Source organism: Hipposideros armiger, unplaced genomic scaffold, assembly GCF_001890085.2.
Source record: "Hipposideros armiger isolate ML-2016 unplaced genomic scaffold, ASM189008v1 scaffold_419, whole genome shotgun sequence".
Lineage (NCBI taxonomy): Eukaryota > Metazoa > Chordata > Mammalia > Chiroptera > Hipposideridae > Hipposideros > Hipposideros armiger.
Genome location: NW_017731769.1, coordinates 1,480,836 through 1,504,268, shown reverse-complemented (window position 1 = coordinate 1,504,268; position 23,433 = coordinate 1,480,836). Strand labels below are relative to the sequence as shown.

Here is a 23,433-nt window from a genome sequence, read left to right as displayed (position 1 = left end):
TTGAAGTTTGCCCCATTTTTATCTGCCTGGTCCTTTTTTCTTATATTCCATTCACATGATTTATGTGTTCACAGCAGAAATCAATCAGCTCAGGGGTGGCTTTTCAGGCCACACACTGTCCTCCTGCCCAGTGCCCTTTCCTGGGTTTGCTGTTGGGTGACATGGTTGTTTCTCCTTCTGGGTTAGATAGAAGCTCCTTCCTTATGATTTTATCAAGAAGAAACAAAATCACACATACAAAGCACAAATGGAATAAAGCAGCTGGTTTTAAAATGCTTTATTAACATGAACATTAACTAGTATCTTTAGTAGATGAACATAATCGAGCTAACAGTTTGGTCTGGTTACTGGGCAAATGAGACATTCTCAGATCTCACCAGAATGCAGTGTAGGGACTAGAACTAGTTGTATCACACAGCAGTCATCACAAGTAGCACAGGACATCCTAAAGAGCTTTCACTGCTGCACAGCCTCTGCACTCTAGGAAGGTAGTGGAAGGCGGACACCAGAGGAAATCCCAGGGCAACTGCAGTCACACAGAACCCAGGAAGCGGGAGGTAAGATGGTAGCACACGAATTCCCCACCTGGGACAGCAGCGCGCAGCATGGTGCTATAGTGCTGCGCCACCTGGCGGCTGCAACATAACTTCACATTTTCTTGACTTATGAGGAAAATACACACATTGAAGAAACTGTTGCCCAATGATGATCCCCAGCCCAGCTATTTGTAGTCTCATCAGAAAATTTGATACTAGGTGGTTGTTTTGTTAGCTGTTTTGTCACTTAAAATCTTATAACCTACTTTTATTACTAAAAGATAAGAGTTACTTGTATATGTAGTTATGGCTTAAGAGGAAGGTAGTTAACTTGGTTTGCTTTTAAGAAGCACAGTCTAGATTTAAATGATGGTTTGGCAACAAGTATACTGTATGGTAAAGAGGCTGGTATTTTAAGACCAAAGCCAACAGATATTTTAGTTCATTAAAATACATTTCACAGCCATAATAATGTGTTTGGCACTAATTCCAAACATATCCAGCAGCTCACTCGAACGTCCACTCCGAGGCACTCCTAGCACTGCCATCTGACAGACCTGGATGCCAGGCTCCATGGAAACAGCTGCACAGACGGCCTCCCCGATGCCACCTGGAGAAGTAAGGGATGTTAGTCTCTGTTCTAGAAGTAGCTGGTCAGACTTAAAAGACCCATGATATAGAGGCCTTTGAATTTGCTGGTTCCCAGGGGAGAATATTTTTTACTTGCTATTGATTCATGGAAACAATCATTCTCTGACTGGCCAGAAGAGTTCTCCTTTGAAACTGCGGGTTTCCAAGTTGCTTGCTCCCAGCCCCACCTACAGTAGAGGCTCTCTCAACCAGGGTTCAATGGATGGAGGGGTCTGCGGCGCTCAGATTCTCAAAGCTCTCAGGAACCCCAAAATAATTAAAACCAACAAATGAACTGTACAGAAAAGAGCAACTGGCAGGCCTGAGGCGGCCAGCTTCAGAAGGGCCACTTGCAGGGTTGGCCCTCAGGTGGCGCCAGGCAGTGGGCTGGTGCAAGTCCCCTCAGCCGAAATGACACTTTCCCTACTGATAAGGTCAGTCCCTGCCCCCGGACTGTTTGCATAACAGGGTGGTTTCTGTGGAGCACCTGCTTTCTTCTGGGAGGTGGGAAATTTGGTGTGTGCCTGGCACAGGGGGCCCACTGTGACCAGCCCCCAATAAAAGCTGGGGTGCACTGGGTGCCGAATGGGTTCCCTGGGTGTGCAGTGGTGCATTTTTCACTGCTGAAGAGGGGAGAGTGCTCTGCAGGCCCCTCAAAGGAGGGAGGGAGGGAGAGATGGAAGCTAAGGCCTGGGGTTCTCCACCCCTGACCTGTGTCCTCTGTCCTCGCGGGTCCTGGTGTGTGCCCTGTCCCTGTATTCAACCTCAGCCCTGAGGGCAGTGGGAGTGCTTCCAGAGACTCACTGTGGACCACGGGTGTGCTCTTGGGCCTCCTGACATGCAAACAGATGAAGCTCCTCGTCCCCTCACATGCCCCACCTAACTTTCTCAGGCCAAGCACTGTCCAGCGCTCTCTCCCTGACATACTTTTTCCGCATTTGCTGTGTTCTCTGCTTGCAAGGCACTATTCCCATATCTGGAGGGGCAAACCATTAATCATTCAAAACTCAACAACAACTGTGAAGCTTTTAATGACCTTTCCCTGCCCACAATGCCAAGTTAGACACTCCTTGTGCTGCCATTGAGCCACCCAGGGACCAGGCGTTATGCACTGTGCCGGGGACACACAAATGACTATGGGATCCCCACACTCAAGGAGCCAGTGTAGATGGGCAAGAGACCCCCTAAACTGATATACTTAACAAAGAGCAATAATAAAGGCCGTGAGGCGAGTGGTTGACTGGAGGTAATGCCCAGGAGCACAGGTGCCTCCAAGGAAAACAAAAACATGTCCCACCAAAGCAGACTTTGAAAAGACACACCTTCTGGGTGGTGATCCTCCACTGTGATAATGTGGCCACCTGTGGATTTTGCACTGGCGATGATGGTGGTAGCATCCAGGGGCTTAATGGTAAACAGGTCTATGACACGGATAAAAATACCTGGAAAACAGCAATAACCAGTTTGGTATATGAAGCAGACTTAGGATAAAAAGACCAGTTGGGGTACATGAGGCAGCCCAAGCCCCACCTCTCCCCAGCTGCAACTTCAATATTTAGCACCAGCCAACTGACCTTGGTTGGAAAGCTCCTCAGCAGCTGCTAAGGCTTCATGCAGAGTAACTCCAGCTCCAATAACTGTGACCTGGTCCTTGACACTGTAGCGGACGACCTGATGTTGCACACCAAAACAAGACCTGGATGCTGTGGTTACTATTCACAGAATGTCTCTCACAGTGAGTGGATGTACTGCTCTTTCCTGGTCCTACCAATTCGAGTCCTTAATAATCCTCTACAAAAACACTGACTCAGCACACTGACAAATAAGGACATGCTTGCTGTTAAGCCCCACTTCATGTTTGTTTTATACATTCATCTACCCTTCCTCATGATTTCCACTGCCAAATCACTAAGTTCTTATACAAAACCTATACATAATGACCTTTTAACAAAGAAGGTGGATTTCAAACGGGGGTCTAAAAGGCAGAGGGCCAGAAGTGTACATCTGTACAGCCCATGTACTCTAGAGCACGGACTCATACCCATTGAGGGGTCTGGAAAGGCACCATCTGTGGACTGCTTGGACATATCGCTGGGGTGTATGCACAGATCGGACTCCACTGATGAACATATTAACAGGGACTGTTCTGGGGCATTTGCGACATGCTCTGCGCTGAGCACCTGGCATGTCCTTAGTGCCCTGTAAGGCCTGTGCATTAGTGGGCCCATTCTGCGGCTGAGGAAAATGAATCTCAGAGCAGGAGGAACTCGCCCAGGGCTGAGACTAGCAGCCAGGCCCATCCGATGTCAAAGCCCACACTCTCAACCACTTGCTGTTCTGTAAGCAAAGAAAGGGACCCCTGGCCTTTCTCACAGAGTTTGGTTTCCTCCAAAGCCCCCCAACCAGAGGCATCTGGAATTAGTCAACTCAGCCCTCTGTATAGGTTTCCCTGTAGCTTAAGAAGCACTGCTGACAGTGCAGATATTCAGGGCTTCTAAGCCACTCCATTCTGAAAGTCCTAGCTTTTACACACACACACTCATACACACACTCATACACACACACACACCCAATGTCCCCTCTGCAAAACTCAGTCCTTGACTTATCCATTCCATGCATACTATCACACACTTTAACTCACACCCTTTACCATCAGGAAATGTACCTCATTTTACCAGGGCAGGGCAAATATTGGAGGGAGGGAGGGATGACAGGAGAGACATGAGAAAGCTCTGCAGAAGATATGATTATCGAGACCCCTCTCCCCCCTCCCCCCAGACAAACATATGGTCTTGAGTTTAAATGTGGGAGTACAGAGAACAATAAACCTGTAGTTGACACTGAAGGTGAATATAGCAGCTTTTCCATTCAGTGTTGGCCAGCTATCTAGTGGCAGGATGTACCAGCTTCATTACAGCACTGAAGCTATTCAGCAATCAGGCAGTCATTCTGGGCCTAGCAACTCCAAATTCTGGAGCAGCCTAGCCCACAGCAATCGTTGGATGTCACCGGTTGTTTCTTCCGAGTGGCTACTGGCCTTCCACATATTTAAGAAGAGTATTAATGACATTCTAAAAGGCTTATAGGATAAAAGTAGGGCACAAAGCTCTCCTATGTAGTATGATCTCAACTGTGCAGAGCATACATGCCTAGAAAAAACAGGAAGCAAACATGCCCAAATGCCTGTGAGACCTGCCCTCTAGGTGGTGGGCAGAGCCACGTATTTTCTCCATAGACTGCTGGTTCTCCACAGGCACAGCCCCAATGAGCAGGCACACAGAGGCCACCGGGCCACGGCCTGGGCTTGAATCCTGGTATTGCTGTCACTATGAAGCCTGAGCAACTTGCTTACTTCTGACACTCATCTACAAAACAGGGCTGCTAACAATCTGTGCTTCTAGGGCTTTTGTAAGAACACAGGCAATAGGAAGTGCCCAGTGATGCCAGCCTTTATCAGTAGGCCTGCAGGTGAGGCCAAACCCAATTGGCAAAAGCCATCTCAGGGCCACACAATGGCCAGCAGCAAGATGGTTCAGGTTCCCTTTTATTCCTGGCCTTGAATATGCAAAACTGGAACCTAACCTATCTAGTATTCCTTTGAAATGGGTTCTATTATTTTGTTTAGCTTGAGGCTGTGTTAAGTTACAGCCAAGCATCTCAAGTGCCTTCAAGTTATTAGTGCTTTATCTTTAAGAGTTCAACAAAGAGAGACTGCACTTGGAAAGGAGAAAAGTTCAGTTCAGGCTGATATTGGTAGAATGTTCCTTCCTGAGGAAAAGCAGGCAACTGTCATACTTGATTTAAAAAAAAAACTAAAACAAAGAAAGGATGGATCACTGACTCTGGGGATGCCTGGTGCTAGCTTTAGAACAGTTTTCTGCTGTGAAATGATACTAGAAGACAATGGAGAACCTTCAGGCCTTACCTTGGCCTGTCCAATCTTAAAATGTTCTTGTTGGGTGTAAATAACATCAGTTTCAGGTCGGGTGGTCCGAATGTAGCACATTCCCTAGGGTATAAACGAGAACCAGAGCTACAGTTTAAAAAGTCAAACTCAATTTCCAACTAATAAACCTTTAAAGGGAGCTTGGGGAAGGAGAACCGAACAGGTCAGCATCCCTCTGCACTGTTTGTTTCGAATGTGCTTGTGTTCTATGTGCTTAATCACGTTTTTTGGGTAATGGTTCTATTTTTTAAAAAAGATTTTTATTGGGGAATTGGGGGAAGGGGAAGAGACAAGTTGCTGTCCTTTTGTTCTTCAGTCTAGTTGTGGAGGACGTAGCTTCACTGGCCCAAGTTGGCACCATCATTGTGCTCTTCCCGGGTGAGGCACATCAGTCGCTGGCTTCTGGCTACACACGGTAGCCCGTGGCAACCCACTGCCACAGGGGCTGCAGCCTATGCCATCGCCGGCGACTCACGGCATCCCAGCTCCAGGTTGAGCTGTTGTTCAGCATGTTAGCTGTAGAGGGCAGTGTCACTGGCCCTCATATGTGGGATCTGAACCGGGGCCCTCTGGCGTCCCAAGCCAGCTCTTAATCAATGCGCCACTCGGCCGGCCGTAATGGTTCTATTTTATAAGGAATCCTACAACCAAATTTTCTATAATGCATATCTATTACCTTTATGCTGAGAAAAAAATGGGAAAAATCTAACCACTAGTACCAAACTAGTAGCAGAGGTCACGAGCATTTTCTGTCTGAACCAGTGTCCCCATAGAAATACCTTCGTATTGGCTGCCAGGAACACTGCATGCTCCGTTGAGATGGCATCACTTGGATAGAAAATGGTGCAGTTGGGAATGGCTCGGAACATGGCCAGGTCTTCCAGGGCCATCTGGGAGAGGCTGTTTTCACCTGAGAAGACAAAGCCACAGCCCAATAAAAACATGAGCAAGATCAAGCTAGAACCTTGCCCTCTGCTGGATAAGCGACAGCTCTTAGTGCCACAGGAGGCCCACAAAACTTTTGTGGCAGAGCCCTATAAAACTGTCCAATTCTTATGTCAATATAATGCCTTATAATTATAATGACTTGTCATACATCTATCTCCCTCAAGACATCACTGACACACTCCTGGTTTGGCTCCTAATTGACCTTCCCGATTAACAAACCATTGGTCTCTTCCTGGCTCTGACCGTTGCCAACTTTTGGCACTTGGTCACTGCTGTCCAAGGTGACTTGATGCTCTTCTCCTTGAGCACCAGTGGCCGAGTCGGCCCCACCAAGTTTTTGCCCCTGTCCCCTTCTCCTTAGGAGGGTCCCCCCATGCTCTGTCCTCTGCTCTTCCACCTTCTCCATCAAGAGACTGGGGACTTTCGATTAAAGTAGTCTTATTCACTTCTTAAGGCCTTCAAAGTAGCTGAGCATAACATACCTTGGGCGTCCCCTTGGGGTACTACTGTAACTAAGGGAGCCTTAGTACGTATTTGGAAAAAGTTTCTGGTCAGAAATGCTGTGGAAGAAGAAAGCCCAATGTACACCATGGTGGCCTAGTTCTTTCAGCTAGGAAGGGTTCTGTCACTTGTGCACACTGCCTTGCCCGGGACAACTGTCTAATCTCAGAACTCTCAGCTCCTCTGGGCTGTACCCAGAGCCAGTTCTCCACTTAGCTGACCTATTTCGAAACTTTCACTGTACCCAGCCCCAAGCAAGACTCCCAGATCCCTGCCCAGGCCCTCTGCCTGGACAGGCCCTGAAATGCTGTTGGCCCTCCCCTCTCCTCACACTGCTCTCTTCCTCCACGTCTGGCCCATCCAGAGCCTTCTTAGCCAGTCTAGTTCTCCCACCCAGGGAATCCCAGAGATGCCTCTCAAATGTGCACTTCTAGCCCTCCTACCATCTGCTCCAGCATTAAAGCAGTAAATGTAAGCTGTCACATCTACCTAGGACTCCTGCCCCACTGCAGGCACATCAAGCACCTCATCTTTCCCGAGTTCTCATTTCTTCTCCTTCATGAACATGACTCCCTGATGTTTCCCAGGCAATTTAGGACTCCTGCATCTGTCAGCAATGTTACTTCTTCAGACTTTGTCAGATTCACTCTTATTTTCTAGCCACTGCTAATGCACACCGTATTTCAACCCTCTTCCTGACTTCTGCGTTTCCCACTATTCCCATCTAGCTTGTCCTGCCAGGTTAATGCCGAGAGAGCAGCACCTTCCCCAGTCTCGCTGCCCAGCATTAGGATTCTCAAGGTTTCCCATGCCATGCAACCAGGCTGCTTTGCCCAGGCAAGGCCCTGGCAGGAGGCTGTGCTCCTCACTTCCCTGTGCCCATGATGCTTGTCCCCACTTAAGACTAAGGCGACCACACCAAGAGCAGAAAGGAGTCCTGTAACCCTGAGGTGGCCCTATTCATACCCAGCATGTGGCTAGACATGTAAGAGGCACTCAGGACAGATCATTATTTCTCAATAACTGCAAGAGTAGGCATTTTACAGTAATATCAAGAGATCCGCTCAATTGTTACCCAGAGTATGCAGAACTTTTAAAACACAATATGGCTTTAAAAAGTTACAAATAATCAAATGTTATAAAACCCTAATTACACTGACAAATCAACTGCTCACATACTAATCTTTCTCTAAAGTAGAAAGGCTATCAAGATGATGGCACTGAGAACCCATACCAATGGATAGTCCACAGTGAGACCCAACAAGATTGATGTTGGATTCAGAGATGGCCCCCATCCGGATCTGATCAAATGCTCGGGTCAAAAAGGCAGCGAAGGTGCTAGCAAAAGCAATGGTCCGACCATAGGTGGAGCATCCCAGTGCCACGCTCACCTGTAAAACCAAGAAAGTGAATCAGAACACCCTGGACCCCATCCCCATCACCCCTAACTACCCCCCTTTCTCCTTAGTGTAGAGTGGATCTCCACTGCTCAGCATCCCACCACCACCTGACCCCACCCCCAGGCATGTGCCCAAGGCAACACTCCTTCTAGTAGGCCTGGAAGGCACCCCACAGTCTCCCTGGGTACTCTGTACCTGTTTACCTGGAGACTTTTCCCCCCTCCAGTTCCTTTGCTTTTATAAATGGAAAGAAAAACTGTAAGGTCGTCTGGGCCTCCCATGTCTGGTGGGCCACTATTAATCAGTGAGAATATCAAAGAGGGATGCTCACAGCACACGCACCATGTTTTGCTCAGCAATGAAACACTCAATGAAGCGCTCAGGGTGTTCCTTCTTGAATATCTCGGAGAAGGTGTAGTTCTTGGTGTCACTGTCCAGCACAATGACTCTATCATTTATGTGGCCTATCTTAGCCAGAGCCAAACCACATGCTTTCCGAGTAGCTACCTGGAAGAGTCAAACAGTAGTTTTTCAGAATGGATTGAGAAGGAAGGTGATATTTTGTGGAATTACAAAGTGTCATCTATCTTTTATTATTATTTTTCAATTATAGCTGGCATTCAATATTATTTATTAGTTTCAGGTATACAGCATAGTGGTTAGACATTTATATAATTTAGGCAGTGATCCCCCTGATCAGTCAAGTATCCACCTGACACTATACATAGTTATTACCATGTTATTGACTATATTCTCTATGCTTTGCTTTACATCCCTGTGACTATTCTGTAACTACCAATTTGTACTTCTTATCCCTTCACCTTTCTCACCCATTCCCCCAACACTGCTCCCATCTGGCAACTATCAGTTTATTCTCTGTATTTGAGTCTGTTTTGTTTGTTCATTTATTTTGTTCTTTAGATTACACATATAAGTGAGATCATATGGTATTGTCTTTCTCTGACTTATTTCACTTAGCACAATACCCTCTAGGTCCATCCATGTTGTCACAAATGGTAAGATTTCATTTTTTTTATGGCCTAGGAATATTTCATTGTATAAATGTACTCCCTTTTCTTTATCTAATCATCTTTTGATGGGCACTTAAGTTGTTTCCTTATCTTGGCTCTTGTAAGGAGTGCTTCAGGGAAAACTGATGTTGTATAATATTGTATGTCAACTATAAATGAATATATATATATATATATATATATATATANATAGTCATGGGACGTGGAGTATAGTGTGGGAGTGGAGTCAAGGGAATTGTAATAGATATGTATGATATTGGGGGGGAAGTGGGGCGGCAGATTGGGGAAGTGGGGTTGTCACCTCAAGGGGTAAAAAGTATAACTATTGTACTGTGTTGTACCGCTGAAATTAATTTTTAAAAATGTGTATTTCACACACACAAAAAAAGAGCGCTTCAGGGAACACAGTGGTGCATGTATCTTTTCGAATTAGTATTTTTATTTCTTCGGATAAATGCCCGATGTGGAATTCCTGGGTCATAAGGTAGTTTTATTTTTAATTTTTTGAGGAACCTCCATATTGTTTTCCATAGTGGCTGTGCCAATTTGCAATTCCTCCAATAATGCATGAGGGTTAATTGTATCTTAATGAAGAAAGCAAATTTGTGATTCACCAATTATCTCCTTTAAGGTCAGAAAAATGGATTGCTATCCAACTTAAATCTATACTTGGCTCACTGGGTATCAATTTATCAACAATAAATTTATTCTTTTGTACCATTCATATAGTTGATTACAATTTTAAAATTTCCCCAAATGCAAATGTGTCTGTGACTTTTCAGCTATAAAAATGATTAATACTCACTGACAAAATTAATATGTAGAACTTGAAAATCCTAATACCAATAATAAAGAATTCCACTAGAATGTGGTTTGTGATTGGATTGAATTTATGAATTTAGGGGTGAACGGAAATCTTTACAATATTTTTTTTATTAAAAAACAGGGTTTGGGGCCGGCCAACTGGCGCACTGGTTAAGAGTTTTCTTGGGACGCCAGAGGGCCCTGGTTTGGATCCCACATATGAGGGCCAATGACACTGCCCTATACAGCTAATATGCTGAACAACAGCTCAACCTGGAGCTGGGCTGCTGTGAGTCACCGGTGACGGCATAGGCTGCAGCCCCTGCTGCACTGGGTTGCCATGGGCTACCGTCTGTAGCCAGCAGCCACCGTGAGTGGCTGTCCAGAAGCCAGTGACTGATCTGTCTCGCCCGGGAAGAGCACAATGATGGTGCCAACTTGGGCCAGTGAAGCAATGTCCTCCACAACTAGACTGAAGAACAAAAGATAGCAACTTGTCTGTTCCCCTTCCCTCAATAAAAAATCTTAAAAAAAAAAAAAGTTTGACATTTCCTCAAAATGTTAAAATAGAATTACCATGTGACCCAGTAATTCTAATTCTACTCAGGTATACACTCAAGAGACAAATATATCTATGTAACACTTGTATACAAATGTTCAAAGCAGCATGATTCACAATAACTAAAAGGCCCAAATGTCCATCAATGGATGAATGGATAAACAAAAATCCATAAAATGGAGTATTGTACATGACACAACATGGATGAACTTGAGGACATTGTGCTGAAAGAGGTCAGACACGAAGTTCACATATTATATAATCCCATTTATATGACATGTCTGGAATAGGCAAATCCAGAGAGACAGAAAGTAGATGACTGGTTACTAGAGGCTGGGTGGGAATAGACAGTGACTGCTAATGGGTTAAGTGGTATCTTTTTGGGGTGATGGAAACGTTGTAAGATTGAGTGTAGTGATGGCTGCACAAGTCTGTAAATATGCAAGAAACCACTGAGTTGTACACTTTAAATGGGTGGATTATATAGTGAGCTATATCTCAAAAAAGCTGTTACAAAAAAGACAAGGTTTGGGCCGGCCTAGTGGCGCGATGGTTAAGAACTGGCTTGGGATGCCAGAGGGCCCCGGTTTGGATCCCACATATGAGGGCCAGTGACACTGCCCTCTACAGCTAAGATGCTAAACAAGAACTCAACCTGGAGCTGGGCTGCCATGGGCTACTGTATATAGTTAGCAGCCAGTGTGAGCAGCCAGCAGCCGCAGTGAGTGGCCGTCCAGAAGCCGGCGACTGATGTGCCTCGCCTGGGAAGTGCGCAATGATGGTGCCAACTTGGGCAAGTGAAGCAACGTCCTCCACAACTAGACTGAAGAACAACAACAACAACAAAAAAGACACCAACTTGTCTGTTCCCCTTCCCCCAATTCCCCAGCACTGTTCCCATCCCAATTCCCCAATAAAAATCTTAAAAAAAAAGACAAGGTTTGCCTCTTCATTTATCTTTGTCATTCATCCAAACACTCAAAAATATTTTTAAAAATAGGCAAGTCATGTAGACAGTACAAAATTCAAATTATGAAAGGATATCAAGTGAAGAGGCCATCTTCCTCCTGTTCTCCTGACTCCAGCCACCCAGTTTCCCTCCCCAGGGGTAAATGGAAATGACAGGTTTATGTAGCATCCTTTCAGGAATGACCTACAGAGAAATACTTGGTGAGCATATCCTATGTACAAGGCACATGGACTTCTGTTAGGGCTATAGTTTTATAAGCATCTTAATAAAGATCTTGTATAATTAAGTTTTAGTTTTTTATTGCCATCATTAAAGGGATCACCTCTCCATTTTGTTAATACAAGAAAGGAATTAATCTTTGTATATTAGTTTTGGTACAAGCTCTCTTACTGGACTCTTCTTATATCTAACCATTTCTGGTTGATTCTCTTCAGTTTTCCAGACATACAATTCAATCATCTAGAGTGATGATAGGCTTACCTTCTTGGCAGGGCTGAGACTTTTATTCTGTTATCTAACTGCATTGGCTAGCACTAACAGAGTGTGGCTGACTCTCTGCCGGGTTAATGAGATGTTTTTACTATTAGGTATGAAAAGGGGTCCAGGTTTAAAATATCTAGATTAAGAATAAAATTGAAGTATTTCACCAGTTCTAGTTTGTCTTACTAAGATGTTTTAAAAAAACAGGAGTGAATGAATTTCATGAACTGCTTTTGTTTCCCAAGTATCAAAATAACTTCCCCTCCCAAATATCGATAAATTATCCACATTACTAGTTTGAACTTCACTAATTCATATACTTCTTTGAATGAACTAATGGTGTTGATTGGTAAATATTTAGAATTTTTACATTGACAGTCATAAGTGAGGTTGGTCTGGAGTTTTTCCTGTGGACTAGCTTTATCACATTTTGGCTTCATAAATGAACTGGAATGATGTGCTTGTCTTTCTCCATATTCAAGAAGGTTTCCAATAACCTAGGAATTGCCCATCCCTTGAAGGTTAAAAGCAAGTCACTCTTGTAACTTGGTGAGCCTGGTTGGCACTTTGGAAGTGTAATTCTTTGGCAGTTTTCTCTATTTTTTTCTATGGCTATTGATCTACTTAAGTGTTTTGTATCCTTTAAAATCAATTTAATGTATTCTTACAAAATGGTCCAATAGTTCTTACAGGTTTTCATATCAATTACCATAGAGTTGCATAGTTTTCTCATAATTTTCTAAATGTTCTCCACATCTGTGGTTATCTTTACTAATGGCTGTTATACATTTATGGTTTTTATTTTTTTAAGTATACTAGCTAATGGCTTATCTACTGTATTAGTAATTCAGAATGCCAACTCTTAGATTTACGTATTAATGTGACTTGTTTTTAAATTCATTAATATCTTTTATGAACTGACCTGCTTCCTTTTTTTCTATTCATAAAATATACTTTTTTTAAATTAGGGAATTGGGGGAGGGGAACAACATTGGGGAATCAGGGAAGGGGAACAGACAAGTTGCTGTCCTTTTGTTCTTCAGTCTAGTTGTGGAGGACATCACTTCACTGGCCCATGTTGGTATTATCACTGTGCTCTTCCTGGGTGAGGCAGTTGCTCACCGGCCATTGGACGGCCACTCATGGCGGCTCATGGCCACTCATGCTGGCCAGGCCCACTGCAGCCTACGCCATCACCGGCAACTCACAGCAGTCCAGCTCCAGGTCGAGTTGTTGTTCACCACCTTAGCTGTAGAGGACGCAGCGTCACTGGCCCTCATGTGGGATCCGAACCGGGGCCCTGCTGCTCAGAGCTGGCGTCCCAAGCCAACTCTTAACCAATGCGCCACTCAGCCGGCCCTATATACTTCTTTTAAAAAATGAAAAGTTCCCATAATCCCACCTTCCAGAGAAAAACCACTTCAATTACATATCATTTCTCCAAGTATAGTTTTCAATACCCTTTAACAATATATGATGCCCCCTTTAAGATTTTCTACACAAAAATAAAATTATACTCTACGTTGCTTTGCAACTTTAAAACAAATTAATATAATTTGGGCAAGCCCTTATCTTTTTGCTGGGTTGTTTCCAATTTTGTCATCAAAGACAATGGTGCAATCAACATTCATTCTGATAGCCGTATCTGCACACTGGCACAGGTATTTCTGTAGGATAAATTCCTTTGAGTTACACTGTTAGTTTGAAGGGTGTGAACAGTTGAAGTGTTAACACATATTGCCAAAGTGCCCTTTGTTAATATGTGCTTTTTCCTTAACTCCTTTCATCCGCTTTATGTTTTCTAATTTCTTGAGTATTACCATTTTAACCCATATTACCAGGCCAAGAAAACATAAGCAACACTCAGAATGTCCCCAAATAAATAAGGAAAATAAAAAAGGGTCAGAAAATATTTTTCCTCCCATGCTCGCCACCTTGTTTCCTTAGGTCCTGAAGACCCTGCCTATTTTGGGTCTGCTGTGGTATACCAGAAGGTAGGATATAAAACTGATGATAAAAAACAAAAAGGCTTTAATGTTCAGGTTTCATGCCTAATTTGTTTCTTTTTTGAAGAACTGGTCTTTGATGAACTGGCCTGCTTCCTGGTGTAATCCAGGTAGTAATTCAAAAGATCAGCCCAGCCAGGCCCTCATTCTTAGAGCAGACACAGAATTTTTTCATGCATAGTAGACTGCCAGACCACAAACTGAACTTAGGAAGCAAGCAAAAGCTACACAGCACTGGATGCTAATGAGTAGCAACTGAGTGATAAGAAAATTCAGACCTAAGTTTGAAATCAAAGAATATATCAGAGATAGTAAAAGAGAAGGTGAAACCTTTTTTACTGCTTATAAACCTTTGGTTAAATGTCACACTATCAAATCATTGGTTCATCTGTGGGCAGAATAAATGAAGAGTCCTGTGGATTTAGAAAGAAAGCAGAGAACGAAGCAGTTTGCCTACCCTGTCACCGATGTTGTAAGAAGGTGGAGAGGTCATCTCTATGTGCGAGATGTTGATGTGAGGCACGTCTTCAACAGGGAGTTTTGGTTCGACATTCCTGTTGGTCTGTATTTGGCTCTCAATTAGTTTGATAATTGCATCTGCTCTTTCTTTTGGCATTGGCTTTCCATGCCAACTTTCTGCATCTTCAATGTCTGAAACCAAAGGGAGAGATGGAGATGAGCAAACAGGTATGCTTTAGGGGAAAAATCAGTTAGAATTGATAGTGGACTGGGTATCTGTGTAGAGGGCATATAAGGGAGAGGCAAGGACAATACCCAGGTTTCTGCGAGGAGCAAATTGGTTAAGTGCTCATTTACTGAACTGGGTATACCAGAGTAAGACTGTATTTTGGGGAGGAGTCATACATAGAACAGTTTTATTCTAAGATGCCAATATTAAAACACAACAGGAATCACACCCTTTGCAACTATACTTTCGATGAACAACTTCAGGTATCAGCTTTGAAATCTGTAAGAAGTTAAGACTTTCAAAACCTCCTCCTTCCACAGGCCCTGAGTTCCACAGCCACGTTTCCTGAAGGCACCACTTTACTAGTTGCCTGCATGTTCTCCATGACAGTGTAGGCACGTGTGTGTGTGTATATATATATCCTTATTTACATATCTGCTCATGCATGTAGCAGCACCTTCTCACTCTACACTACCATGGAGATTGTTCTCTGCCAGTCCTCTAATCTATCCTCCTAGCCCCTCTCTCATGCAGGCAGAAAATCACTGCTCACTTACTGGGGGTCTGGACTTCCCCTGACTCTAACCAGACACGCTATCAAAGCCAAAGAGAGCAAGAGCCTACAGCACATATTTCAGCCATAGTCACTGTGTACTAAGTCAGCTGTCTTCCCGCCCAGCCTGAGTCTCCCCCCGCCTTGTCTTCTGAGCAGATAGGTGTTTTTAATAACCCCAGTAGAAAAGAAACACTGTTTACTTGGAATTCCCCGGCCCTTGAAGGTCTTCGCAACTATAGCAGTGGGTTTGTTTTTCACTTGAGTTGCTTGCCAGAACACCTGGCACAGAGCCTCCACGTCGCGGCCATCCACTGTGAAAGTATTCCACCTGTCAACCAAGGAGGAGGCCAGGTTACAAGGTGATGAGGAGACGGGGCAGAAAGTGGTGACATAAAACAAGACACAGTTACCCAAAGACTTCGCAGCGCTTCTGATAGATGTCTATGCAGTGCTCGAGGGGCAAGGTGCCACTGTGGCCCAGGCGGTTCACATCGAAGATGGCCACGAGGTTGTCCAGATTGTAGTGGGAAGCGAAGGCCAATGCCTCCCAGACGGAGCCTTCCGAACACTCACCATCTCCCACAAGGCAGAACACTCGGTAGCTGGGGCAAGCCAAGAGAAGGTTAGGACCCTGCATGGGGCTCTTCAGGGACACTCAAGCAAATACATTTTATGCAACGAAATAAAGAAACAGACTGAGGCCGCTGCTTCAGGTCATCAGGTTCTTAAGACTATTTTTATCAACACTGTCCAAACTCAACATCTGAGGAAACACAGCTTTAAAAAGCTTGGCCTCCCAGACAAGAAAAAACTAAAGGAATTCATTACCACCAAACCAGTATTACAAGGAATGTTAGAGGGACTTCTTTAAGAAGAAAAAAAAAGATAAAAATTATGAGTAATAAAATGGCAATAGCTACATATCAACAATTACTTTAAATGTAAATGGATTAAATGATCCAATCTAAAAGACAAAGGGTGGCTGAAAGGATAAGAAAAGAAGACCCTTACATATGCTGCCTACAAGAGACCCACTTCAGATCAAAAGACACAGACTGAAAGTAAAGGGATGGAGAGAGATATTTCATGCAAATGGAAATTTTAAAAAAGCTGGGGTAGCAATATTTCTATCAGACAAAATAGACTTTAAAACAAAGGCTATAACAAGAAACAAAGAAGACCGAATGATTCCACTCCTGGGTATTTATTTACGTGAAGAAACCCAAAAAACTAATTTGAAATGTCATACGCATCCCTATGTTCACTGCAGTGCTATTTACAATAGGCAAGATATGGAAGCAACCTAAGTATCCATCAATAGATAATTGGATAAAGAATATGTGGTACATATATACAATGAATATTATTTGCCATAAAAAAAGTGAAATTTTGCCATCTGCAACAACATGGATGGACCTAGAGGATATTATGCTAAATGAAATAAGTCAAACACAGAAAGACAAATACCATATGATCTCACTTACATGTGGAATGTAAAGAACAAAATAAAAGAATAAAACAGAAACAGACCCACAGATACAGAGAACTGATGGTTGCCAGATGGGAGGGGTTTGGGGGAATAGGTGAAAAGGGGGAATGGATGAAGATGTGCAAATTGCCAATTATAAAAACAGTCACGGGGATGTAAAGTACAGCATAGGGAATGTAGTCAATAATGTAATAACTAGGTATGGAGTCAGATGGGTACTAGACTTATCAGGGTCATCACTTTGTAAGCGATATAAATGTCTAATCACTATGTCATACACCTGAAACTAAAAGAAAAAATGTATGTCAACTGTAATTGAAAAATAAAATATTTTGAAAAAGCTTGGGCCTCACAAGATGGGATTCACCTGTGGCTAGTTTTCTCATTCCAGTTGTAAAGTCTGTTTCTAGGTTCTTTCACTTCTCTGGGCCCAACAAATAAGAGGGGGTGGGGAGAAAGCAGCTCCCTTAAATACTCTAACATTTACATATACATTCTTGGTATGCTTCATTTTAAGCACTACCACCTTCTACTCTTGATCTTACAAATTTACAATAATCATAACAATCAAAACATTCTACCTCAGGAGCATATGTTCTGTTGTAAATGGCAAACTCTTCTGTAGCAAAAACATGAAACTTATCAGTAAAACACAACCCAGACCCCACAAAAATGCTGTAAGTGAAGTTCTAAAAAACAGTGATTAACTGCAGGATAAGGACTAACAGAGGCAATAATGAGAGGTGGAAAATGTTAATAGACTTATTGGAAATGGAGTGAGGCAGGTGCCCAAGCAGTGGAGGAAGCATGAAGTGCCTCCAGAGGGGTCACCTAGGCTGGAATCAGGCACTGAGGAGCTCTGGACTCAGGCATGCCAGGGAAGTCAGGGCATAGAACCTGTACACTACCATGCCAACCTTGGGCCCCTCCTTAGCCACTCGCCCCCACCTTGCTCCCCTATCAGCAGCAACTGGGCACATGGCCCTGTAAGAAAGGCACTGATCTGCCTGTCTTTAGAAAGGTGGAACCACTCCAGAAAAGAGACTCTTGACTATTAATATTTAGGAGTCCTCAATGCAAGGGTCAATGTGCCATCTGTCCAGCTCACTGAGAGATGGAAAATAGGAAGATGTCTCTTAGGAAAGACTCGAGTCCTAATAAACTGGTTGCTATATGGAGGCAGCACTTAGAACCCAACCAGAGATGCTAAAACAGTCTTCCAGAAACACGATTTCTTTACTGCATGAACACTTGGTAATCTGAGCTTTCAAAACGATCACTTTGTTCCCAAACTAATAAGGAATAAATAAAGCCAAAAATGCCTGGGGGGTGGGGTGGGGACAGCAGTTAAGTGGTTTCTGGGTAAGCGCCTTACCTGGCCTTGTCAAAGTACTTGCCAGTATATGCCATCCCGCATGCAGCCCCCAGTCCTTGTCCAAGCCATTTGGTTGGTTGTACATCAAGAAACGGCAGTCTCTGTTAAGAGAAGGGACCAAATGAACCTAGGTGTACCTATAGGACATGGGTATCAGGAAGTTGAGTATCAGGCCGACTTAACGGAAGCATAGGCTGCTCCTCAGAACAGCCCCTCTTAAGGGCCGGCCAAGTTGCTCGGTTGGTTAAGAGCTTGCTCAAGAGTGCGAGCTCTGAGCAACAGCGGTTTGATTCTTGGCCCGTGCTGAGTTGCCGATGAGCTGCCAATAGGTGGCAGGATGGCTCAGCTAAAGGAAAAAAAAAAAGAACAGCCCCTCTTGCCCTGTGTGGGGACTTCCTCGTCGCTACACCCACATGCACCCTAACTCTCAGATCAACATCACAAATTTGGGAGCCATTGGTAATTAACGCAGCATGGGAAGGGCAACATGTTTTGTGGACATGGAGGATTTTCTTCCACATGGCAGCCTAAACAGAGCCCAAGAGCAAAGCAGAAAACCGAAGTACAAGCCTTGCCATTTCACAGGGCCTTTCATCCAGCCATGCACAAACCAAATGTTTAATCTTTTAGGGGAATACGGGCTCTTAAGACACACTGAACTTACTCAAATTCCACTGCCACCATCTTGGCCTGGTCACAAACTCTCTCCCCTTCAGTCATTGCAGTGGCCTCCCTGCTCTTCCACTGCCATTCTCAACACAGCTGCCAGGAAGAGCCTGTTAAAACCTAAGCCTCTTCATCACTCTCTGCCAAGAACTATCCAAGGATTTGCCATCTCGTGACAAGTAGAGCCCAAGTTCTTGCACTGGCCTGTCCACTCTGGCTCATCACTTTTTAGTCTCCCTCCCACCACTCGGGGTACTCTGGCCTCCTTACTACCCCTTGAACGTACTAGGCACATGCCTGTCTCAGTGCCTTAGCACTCGCAGCTCACTCTTCCCCAAGTGCTCAGTACTCATGCCTAAATAGGCACACAGCTCACTCCCTCAGTCCTTCCAAATCTCTGCTCGAATGTCAGGAACAAGGGCTACCTGGATCACCTCTTTCATCTAGTATCCCCTACCCCTCCTCTTCCCTTGTATGCAGGATGCTCAGCCCCATCTGACATGCTATTTATTTACAGGTTTGTTTCTTGTCTACCCTCGCCTCCATTCAAATGTCAGCTCCATTCAAGCAGAGGTTGGTGTGTGCTGTCACTACCATGGATGGGTACTTGTTAGTCTCAGATTCCTCTCCCATCCTGCTCCACCCTATTCCTCTGCTCCTCCCAGGGCTCTTGAACTTCCCTAGCTTTCTTCACAGGCTTTGTGCTCCCAGAGACTCCCTCTCCGCACTGCATCTCTATCCCCACAGAACGATCCCACTGAAATCTCTCCTGATGAAATCTGTAGCTCTATCCTCCTCCCCATGGCTGCTGCCTTAATTCTGCAACAAGCTCTGGCTCACAGTTGCCTTGTAGGCCCTTGGACTGACTCTTGGCACTTAGACCAACTCTGCTTCTCCCTGGCTTTAAAGCAGGAGCAAATGAAATCTCCTCCTCAAGGCTTCACTTTATGGATACGATGGAGATAAGAGCCCTCCTCAAGCAGCAGGAGGCTGTAGGATTGACTGAGATTGTCAGGGCTCCAGCACAATGTTGGCATGGTGGAAGTGCTCCCACATGGGTTCCCTTCTCTTCTACAAGAACCCTTATGCTATGGAGGGAGACCCTCACAATTGAGTGGGGGGGGGCAAGGACTAAAATAAAGATGTGTACAAGGTGCTATAGGCACCCAGAAAAGAAAGACTTCTCTTCCATGTTCTCATCTTTGCCCCAGCACAAAGTCCACTCCAAGAACAAGTTTATAGAAAGGCCTTTTGGTTACTTTCCAGGCCACCTTGGCTGGAGAAAAAAAAAAGAGCAGAAAAACAAAAACAAAGGCCTGGGTAGGGGGATGGGGGGCATCACAAGGATACCCCCCAAGCCTTCAGCAGCATGAGGGCTCTAAGGGAACGCAAGCATCTCACAGCAACACTGCCCACCTTTAGCAGTCAGCCTAATGCAGTTGTCTGCGTAAGACACTCGTGTCCCAGGAGCACTGATCATGATGCCCCTGGCTCCTCTGCCTGTAGTGAGTCCATCTACTCTGTTCCCAGCCAAAGCCAAGATGGACCACACTCCTGTGTGTTTTCTCTTTTCTTCCAATTTTATCTGCTGCTTCACAATCTGATGAACACGAATTCTGGCAGCTGAACAGTGCCCAGCCTGCAACTGCACGACAGAAAGCCTCTTTATCCCTCTAAGGCCAATGACTCCGATTATCTGATAGGATAACAACAGTTATGGGATAGTCTAGGCACCTTTCCTTTTTCTAAACTGGAGATCTGAATACTCATACTGTGTTTGTACATCCATATTTATTAGGTTTTTATTGTAAAGGGTACAAGCTTATAAGAAAGTTGTAAGAATAGTACAATGAAGTCCCACATACTCTTCACCTAGATTCGCCAACTATGGGGTTGTTGGAAAAGTCATGATGCATTTTTGCAATGAAAAACAGAAAAAATACGTCATGACTTTTCCAACAACCCAATATTACGAATGGACCCCTTTGCTTCATCTCTCTCTACATACTTATGCCAAACATCATTTGACATTACGTTTCAGACACCAAGACAAAACTTATAACTACGACCCCAGATACTTTGACCAGGCCCATATTCTGACTTTGTCTTTAAACTAATTCCTGCTGCCCAGATATGGGGTTTCTATTTCTACATAGTGCTCTACCAGTTGAGTTTTAAATGATTGGATCAGGACACAGTCAACTTTCAGATAGCATTAAAACAGCTGCACATTCTTCTAGATTGACCTTGCTTTTAACGTTCTTTTTCTTTCCTGTCTCCCAATGTAATGAGATACCTGGTACTATACCTAGTCTAATGAGAAAGTCTCCCATTGGTGTCAAGTCAGAGCTGCAGAGAAATGAAGAGAAAACTGACTGACAGGGTGGGATGATCCTCCAAATCCAACTCAATTTTCCTTCTGCTCAGCAAGTCGAATCTGCTGATGTTGCCCACCTCTATCCAGGTGGCAGAGGATGGGAGAGCATGACCCTGCCAAGGTGGGCTTTAGTGCTAGTGGTGTGAGGGGGAGCATCACCAAAGGAAAGGAAGGGCAGCCAGTTGCCATAAGTCACCATTCCCACCACACAGTCCTCACTAGTAACACCTTTTAGATCTTTATGAGTTGCGATGGTCTGAATGTTTGTGTACTTACTTCCAAATTCAGATGTTGAAAACATAATTCCCAAGGTGATAGTATTAGGAGATGGGATCTTTGAGTGGTGATTAGGTCATGAGAGCAGAACCTTCAAGAATGAGATTAGTGTCCTTATAAAAGAGGCCCTAGAGACACCACTTCTTCTGCCATGTGAGGATACAATGAGAAGTGTGTCACCAGGTAGAGGGCCCTCACCAGAACATGACCATGATGGAGCTTTGCTATTCGACTTCCAGCTCCCAAAGCTGTGAAAAATAAATTTCTATTGTTTATGAACCACCCAGTCTGTGGTATTTCATTATAGCAGCCCAAATGAACTAAGATGTAAGGCAAAGAAAGAACCAAAAGGATAAACAGGCAATTTCAGGCCTTGTTGCCACATGGTGGCTTTAAAAATGAGTTTAAGAAGCAAGCCTCTGAGCAGGCCCTGGGTTCCCATGCTGGTTTACCTTGTAGAGGATGAATCGGTCGTTGTTCGGGTTGTCTGGGTCCGTCTGTTTGTACCTCATGACATGGAAGAACAGCACGGACATGATCTCAGCAGCATTGCTGCATGATGTGGGGTTGCTGAAAGACAATCATGGCACAGGTCACTTCTCACAGGTAAATGACTCCCCAGGGACATGGTGCATGAGGCGGCTTTTTTTAGCACATTGTCTCCCCACACCAAAAGCAGCAGTCATTACTCCCAGCCCTGGAAGAACCCAGCCAAGGGAAAGGGATGCAGGGCTGCTGCCTCCCAAGCTCATAGCTTTTAAGGATGTGTTAAGGCCAAATAGCCTCACAACTTCTCTCCCTGTGGAGAGCAAGACCTCCAAGGCCAGTCCCCTTCTATCAATGGAGCACCTGTGTACTTGAGGCAAGTTCATGTGGTGACTCCATAAGTACTTGAACATTCTTCCACTTGTTTGAATTCATCTCTGATATCATTCATCAGAAACGCCATGAAGCAGAAATAAACCCATGCATGTATGGTCAACCAATATTTGACAGGGGAACCAAGAATCCTCAATGGAGAAAGGACAGTCTCTTTAATAAATGGTGCTGGGAAAATTGGATAGTCACATAAAAAAATGAAATTAGACTCCTATCGCACACAGAAATTAACCTGAAATAGATTAAGAGTTAAATGTAAGACTGGAAACCATTAAACTCCTAGAAGAAAACACAGAAAAAAAGCTCCTTGACATAGATCTTGGTAATGATTTTTTGGATAGGACACCTAAAACTCAAGTAACAAAATAAAAAATAAACAAGTGGGCCTACACCAAACTAAAAAGCTTCTGCACAGCAAAGGAAGCCATCAACAAAATGAAAACAACAACCTACAGTATGGGAAATAATATGTACAAACCTATATATCTGATAAGGGGCTAATATCCAAAATATATAAAGAACTCATACAACTCAAAGAGAAAGGTCCAATTAAAAATGGTTAGGGCCGGCCGAGTGGCTCAGTTGGTTAAGAGCTCGCTCAAGAGTTTGAGCTCTGAGCAACAGCGGTTCAAGTCCAGCCCGAGCTGAGCAGCCGCTGAGCTGCCAACAGGTAGCAGGATGGCTCAGCTAAAAAAAATAAATAAATGGCTAAAGGGGGCCGGCCGAGTGGCTCGATGGCTAAGAACTGGCTTGGGACGCCAGAGGGCCCTGGTTCGGATCCCATATATGAGGGCCAGTGACACTGCCCTCCACAGCTAAGATGCTGACAAACAACTTAACCTGGAGCTGGGCTGCCTTGAGTCGCCTGCGACGGAGTAGGCTGCAGCCCCTGTGGCAGTGGGTTGCCATGGGCTACCGTGTTTAGCCAGAAGCCGGCAACTGATCTGCCTCCCCCGGGAAGAGCGCAATGATAGTGCCAACTTGAGCCAGTGAAGCCACGTCCTCCACAACTAGACTGAAGAACAAAACGACAGCAACTTGTCTGTTCCCCTTCCCCCAATTCCCCAATAAAAAAATCTTTAAAAAAACCCCAAAAACCTCTGAGAATGAAAAATTGAATTTGATGGTCTTACTGGTGAATCCTACCAAACATTTAAAGAATTAGCATTAATCTTCAAACTGTTTTTTTTAAAAGATTTTTATTGGGGAATTGGGGAGATGGGAATAGCGCTGGGGAATTGGGGGAAGGGGAACAGACAAGTTGCTGTCGTTTTGTTCTTCAGTCTAGTTGTGGAGGACGTGGCTTCACTGGCCCA

General features: G+C 44.4%; 1 protein-coding gene across 2 annotated transcripts; it reads right to left on the bottom strand.

Annotated features, from left to right (window-relative positions):
- Positions 1-344: 344 nt before the first annotated feature.
- TKTL1 (transketolase like 1) lies at positions 345-21,804 on the bottom strand. Of its 2 annotated transcripts, XM_019664289.1 has the most exons (13): positions 21,691-21,804; positions 20,962-21,075; positions 17,920-18,020; positions 15,466-15,657; positions 15,256-15,383; positions 14,269-14,462; positions 8,304-8,468; positions 7,796-7,952; positions 5,892-6,022; positions 5,092-5,175; positions 2,741-2,837; positions 2,489-2,608; positions 345-1,146 (listed from the first exon to the last, which is right to left on the bottom strand). In XM_019664289.1, exons 1-13 carry the CDS (start codon positions 21,772-21,774, stop codon positions 974-976), a joined length of 1,740 nt encoding a protein of 579 aa, XP_019519834.1. In that variant the 5' UTR covers positions 21,775-21,804; the 3' UTR covers positions 345-973. The 2 variants fall into 2 exon arrangements, with proteins under 2 accessions (XP_019519834.1, XP_019519835.1); XM_019664290.1 differs by lacking the exon at positions 20,962-21,075 and having other exon boundaries at positions 21,691-21,801.
- Positions 21,805-23,433: the final 1,629 nt, after the last annotated feature.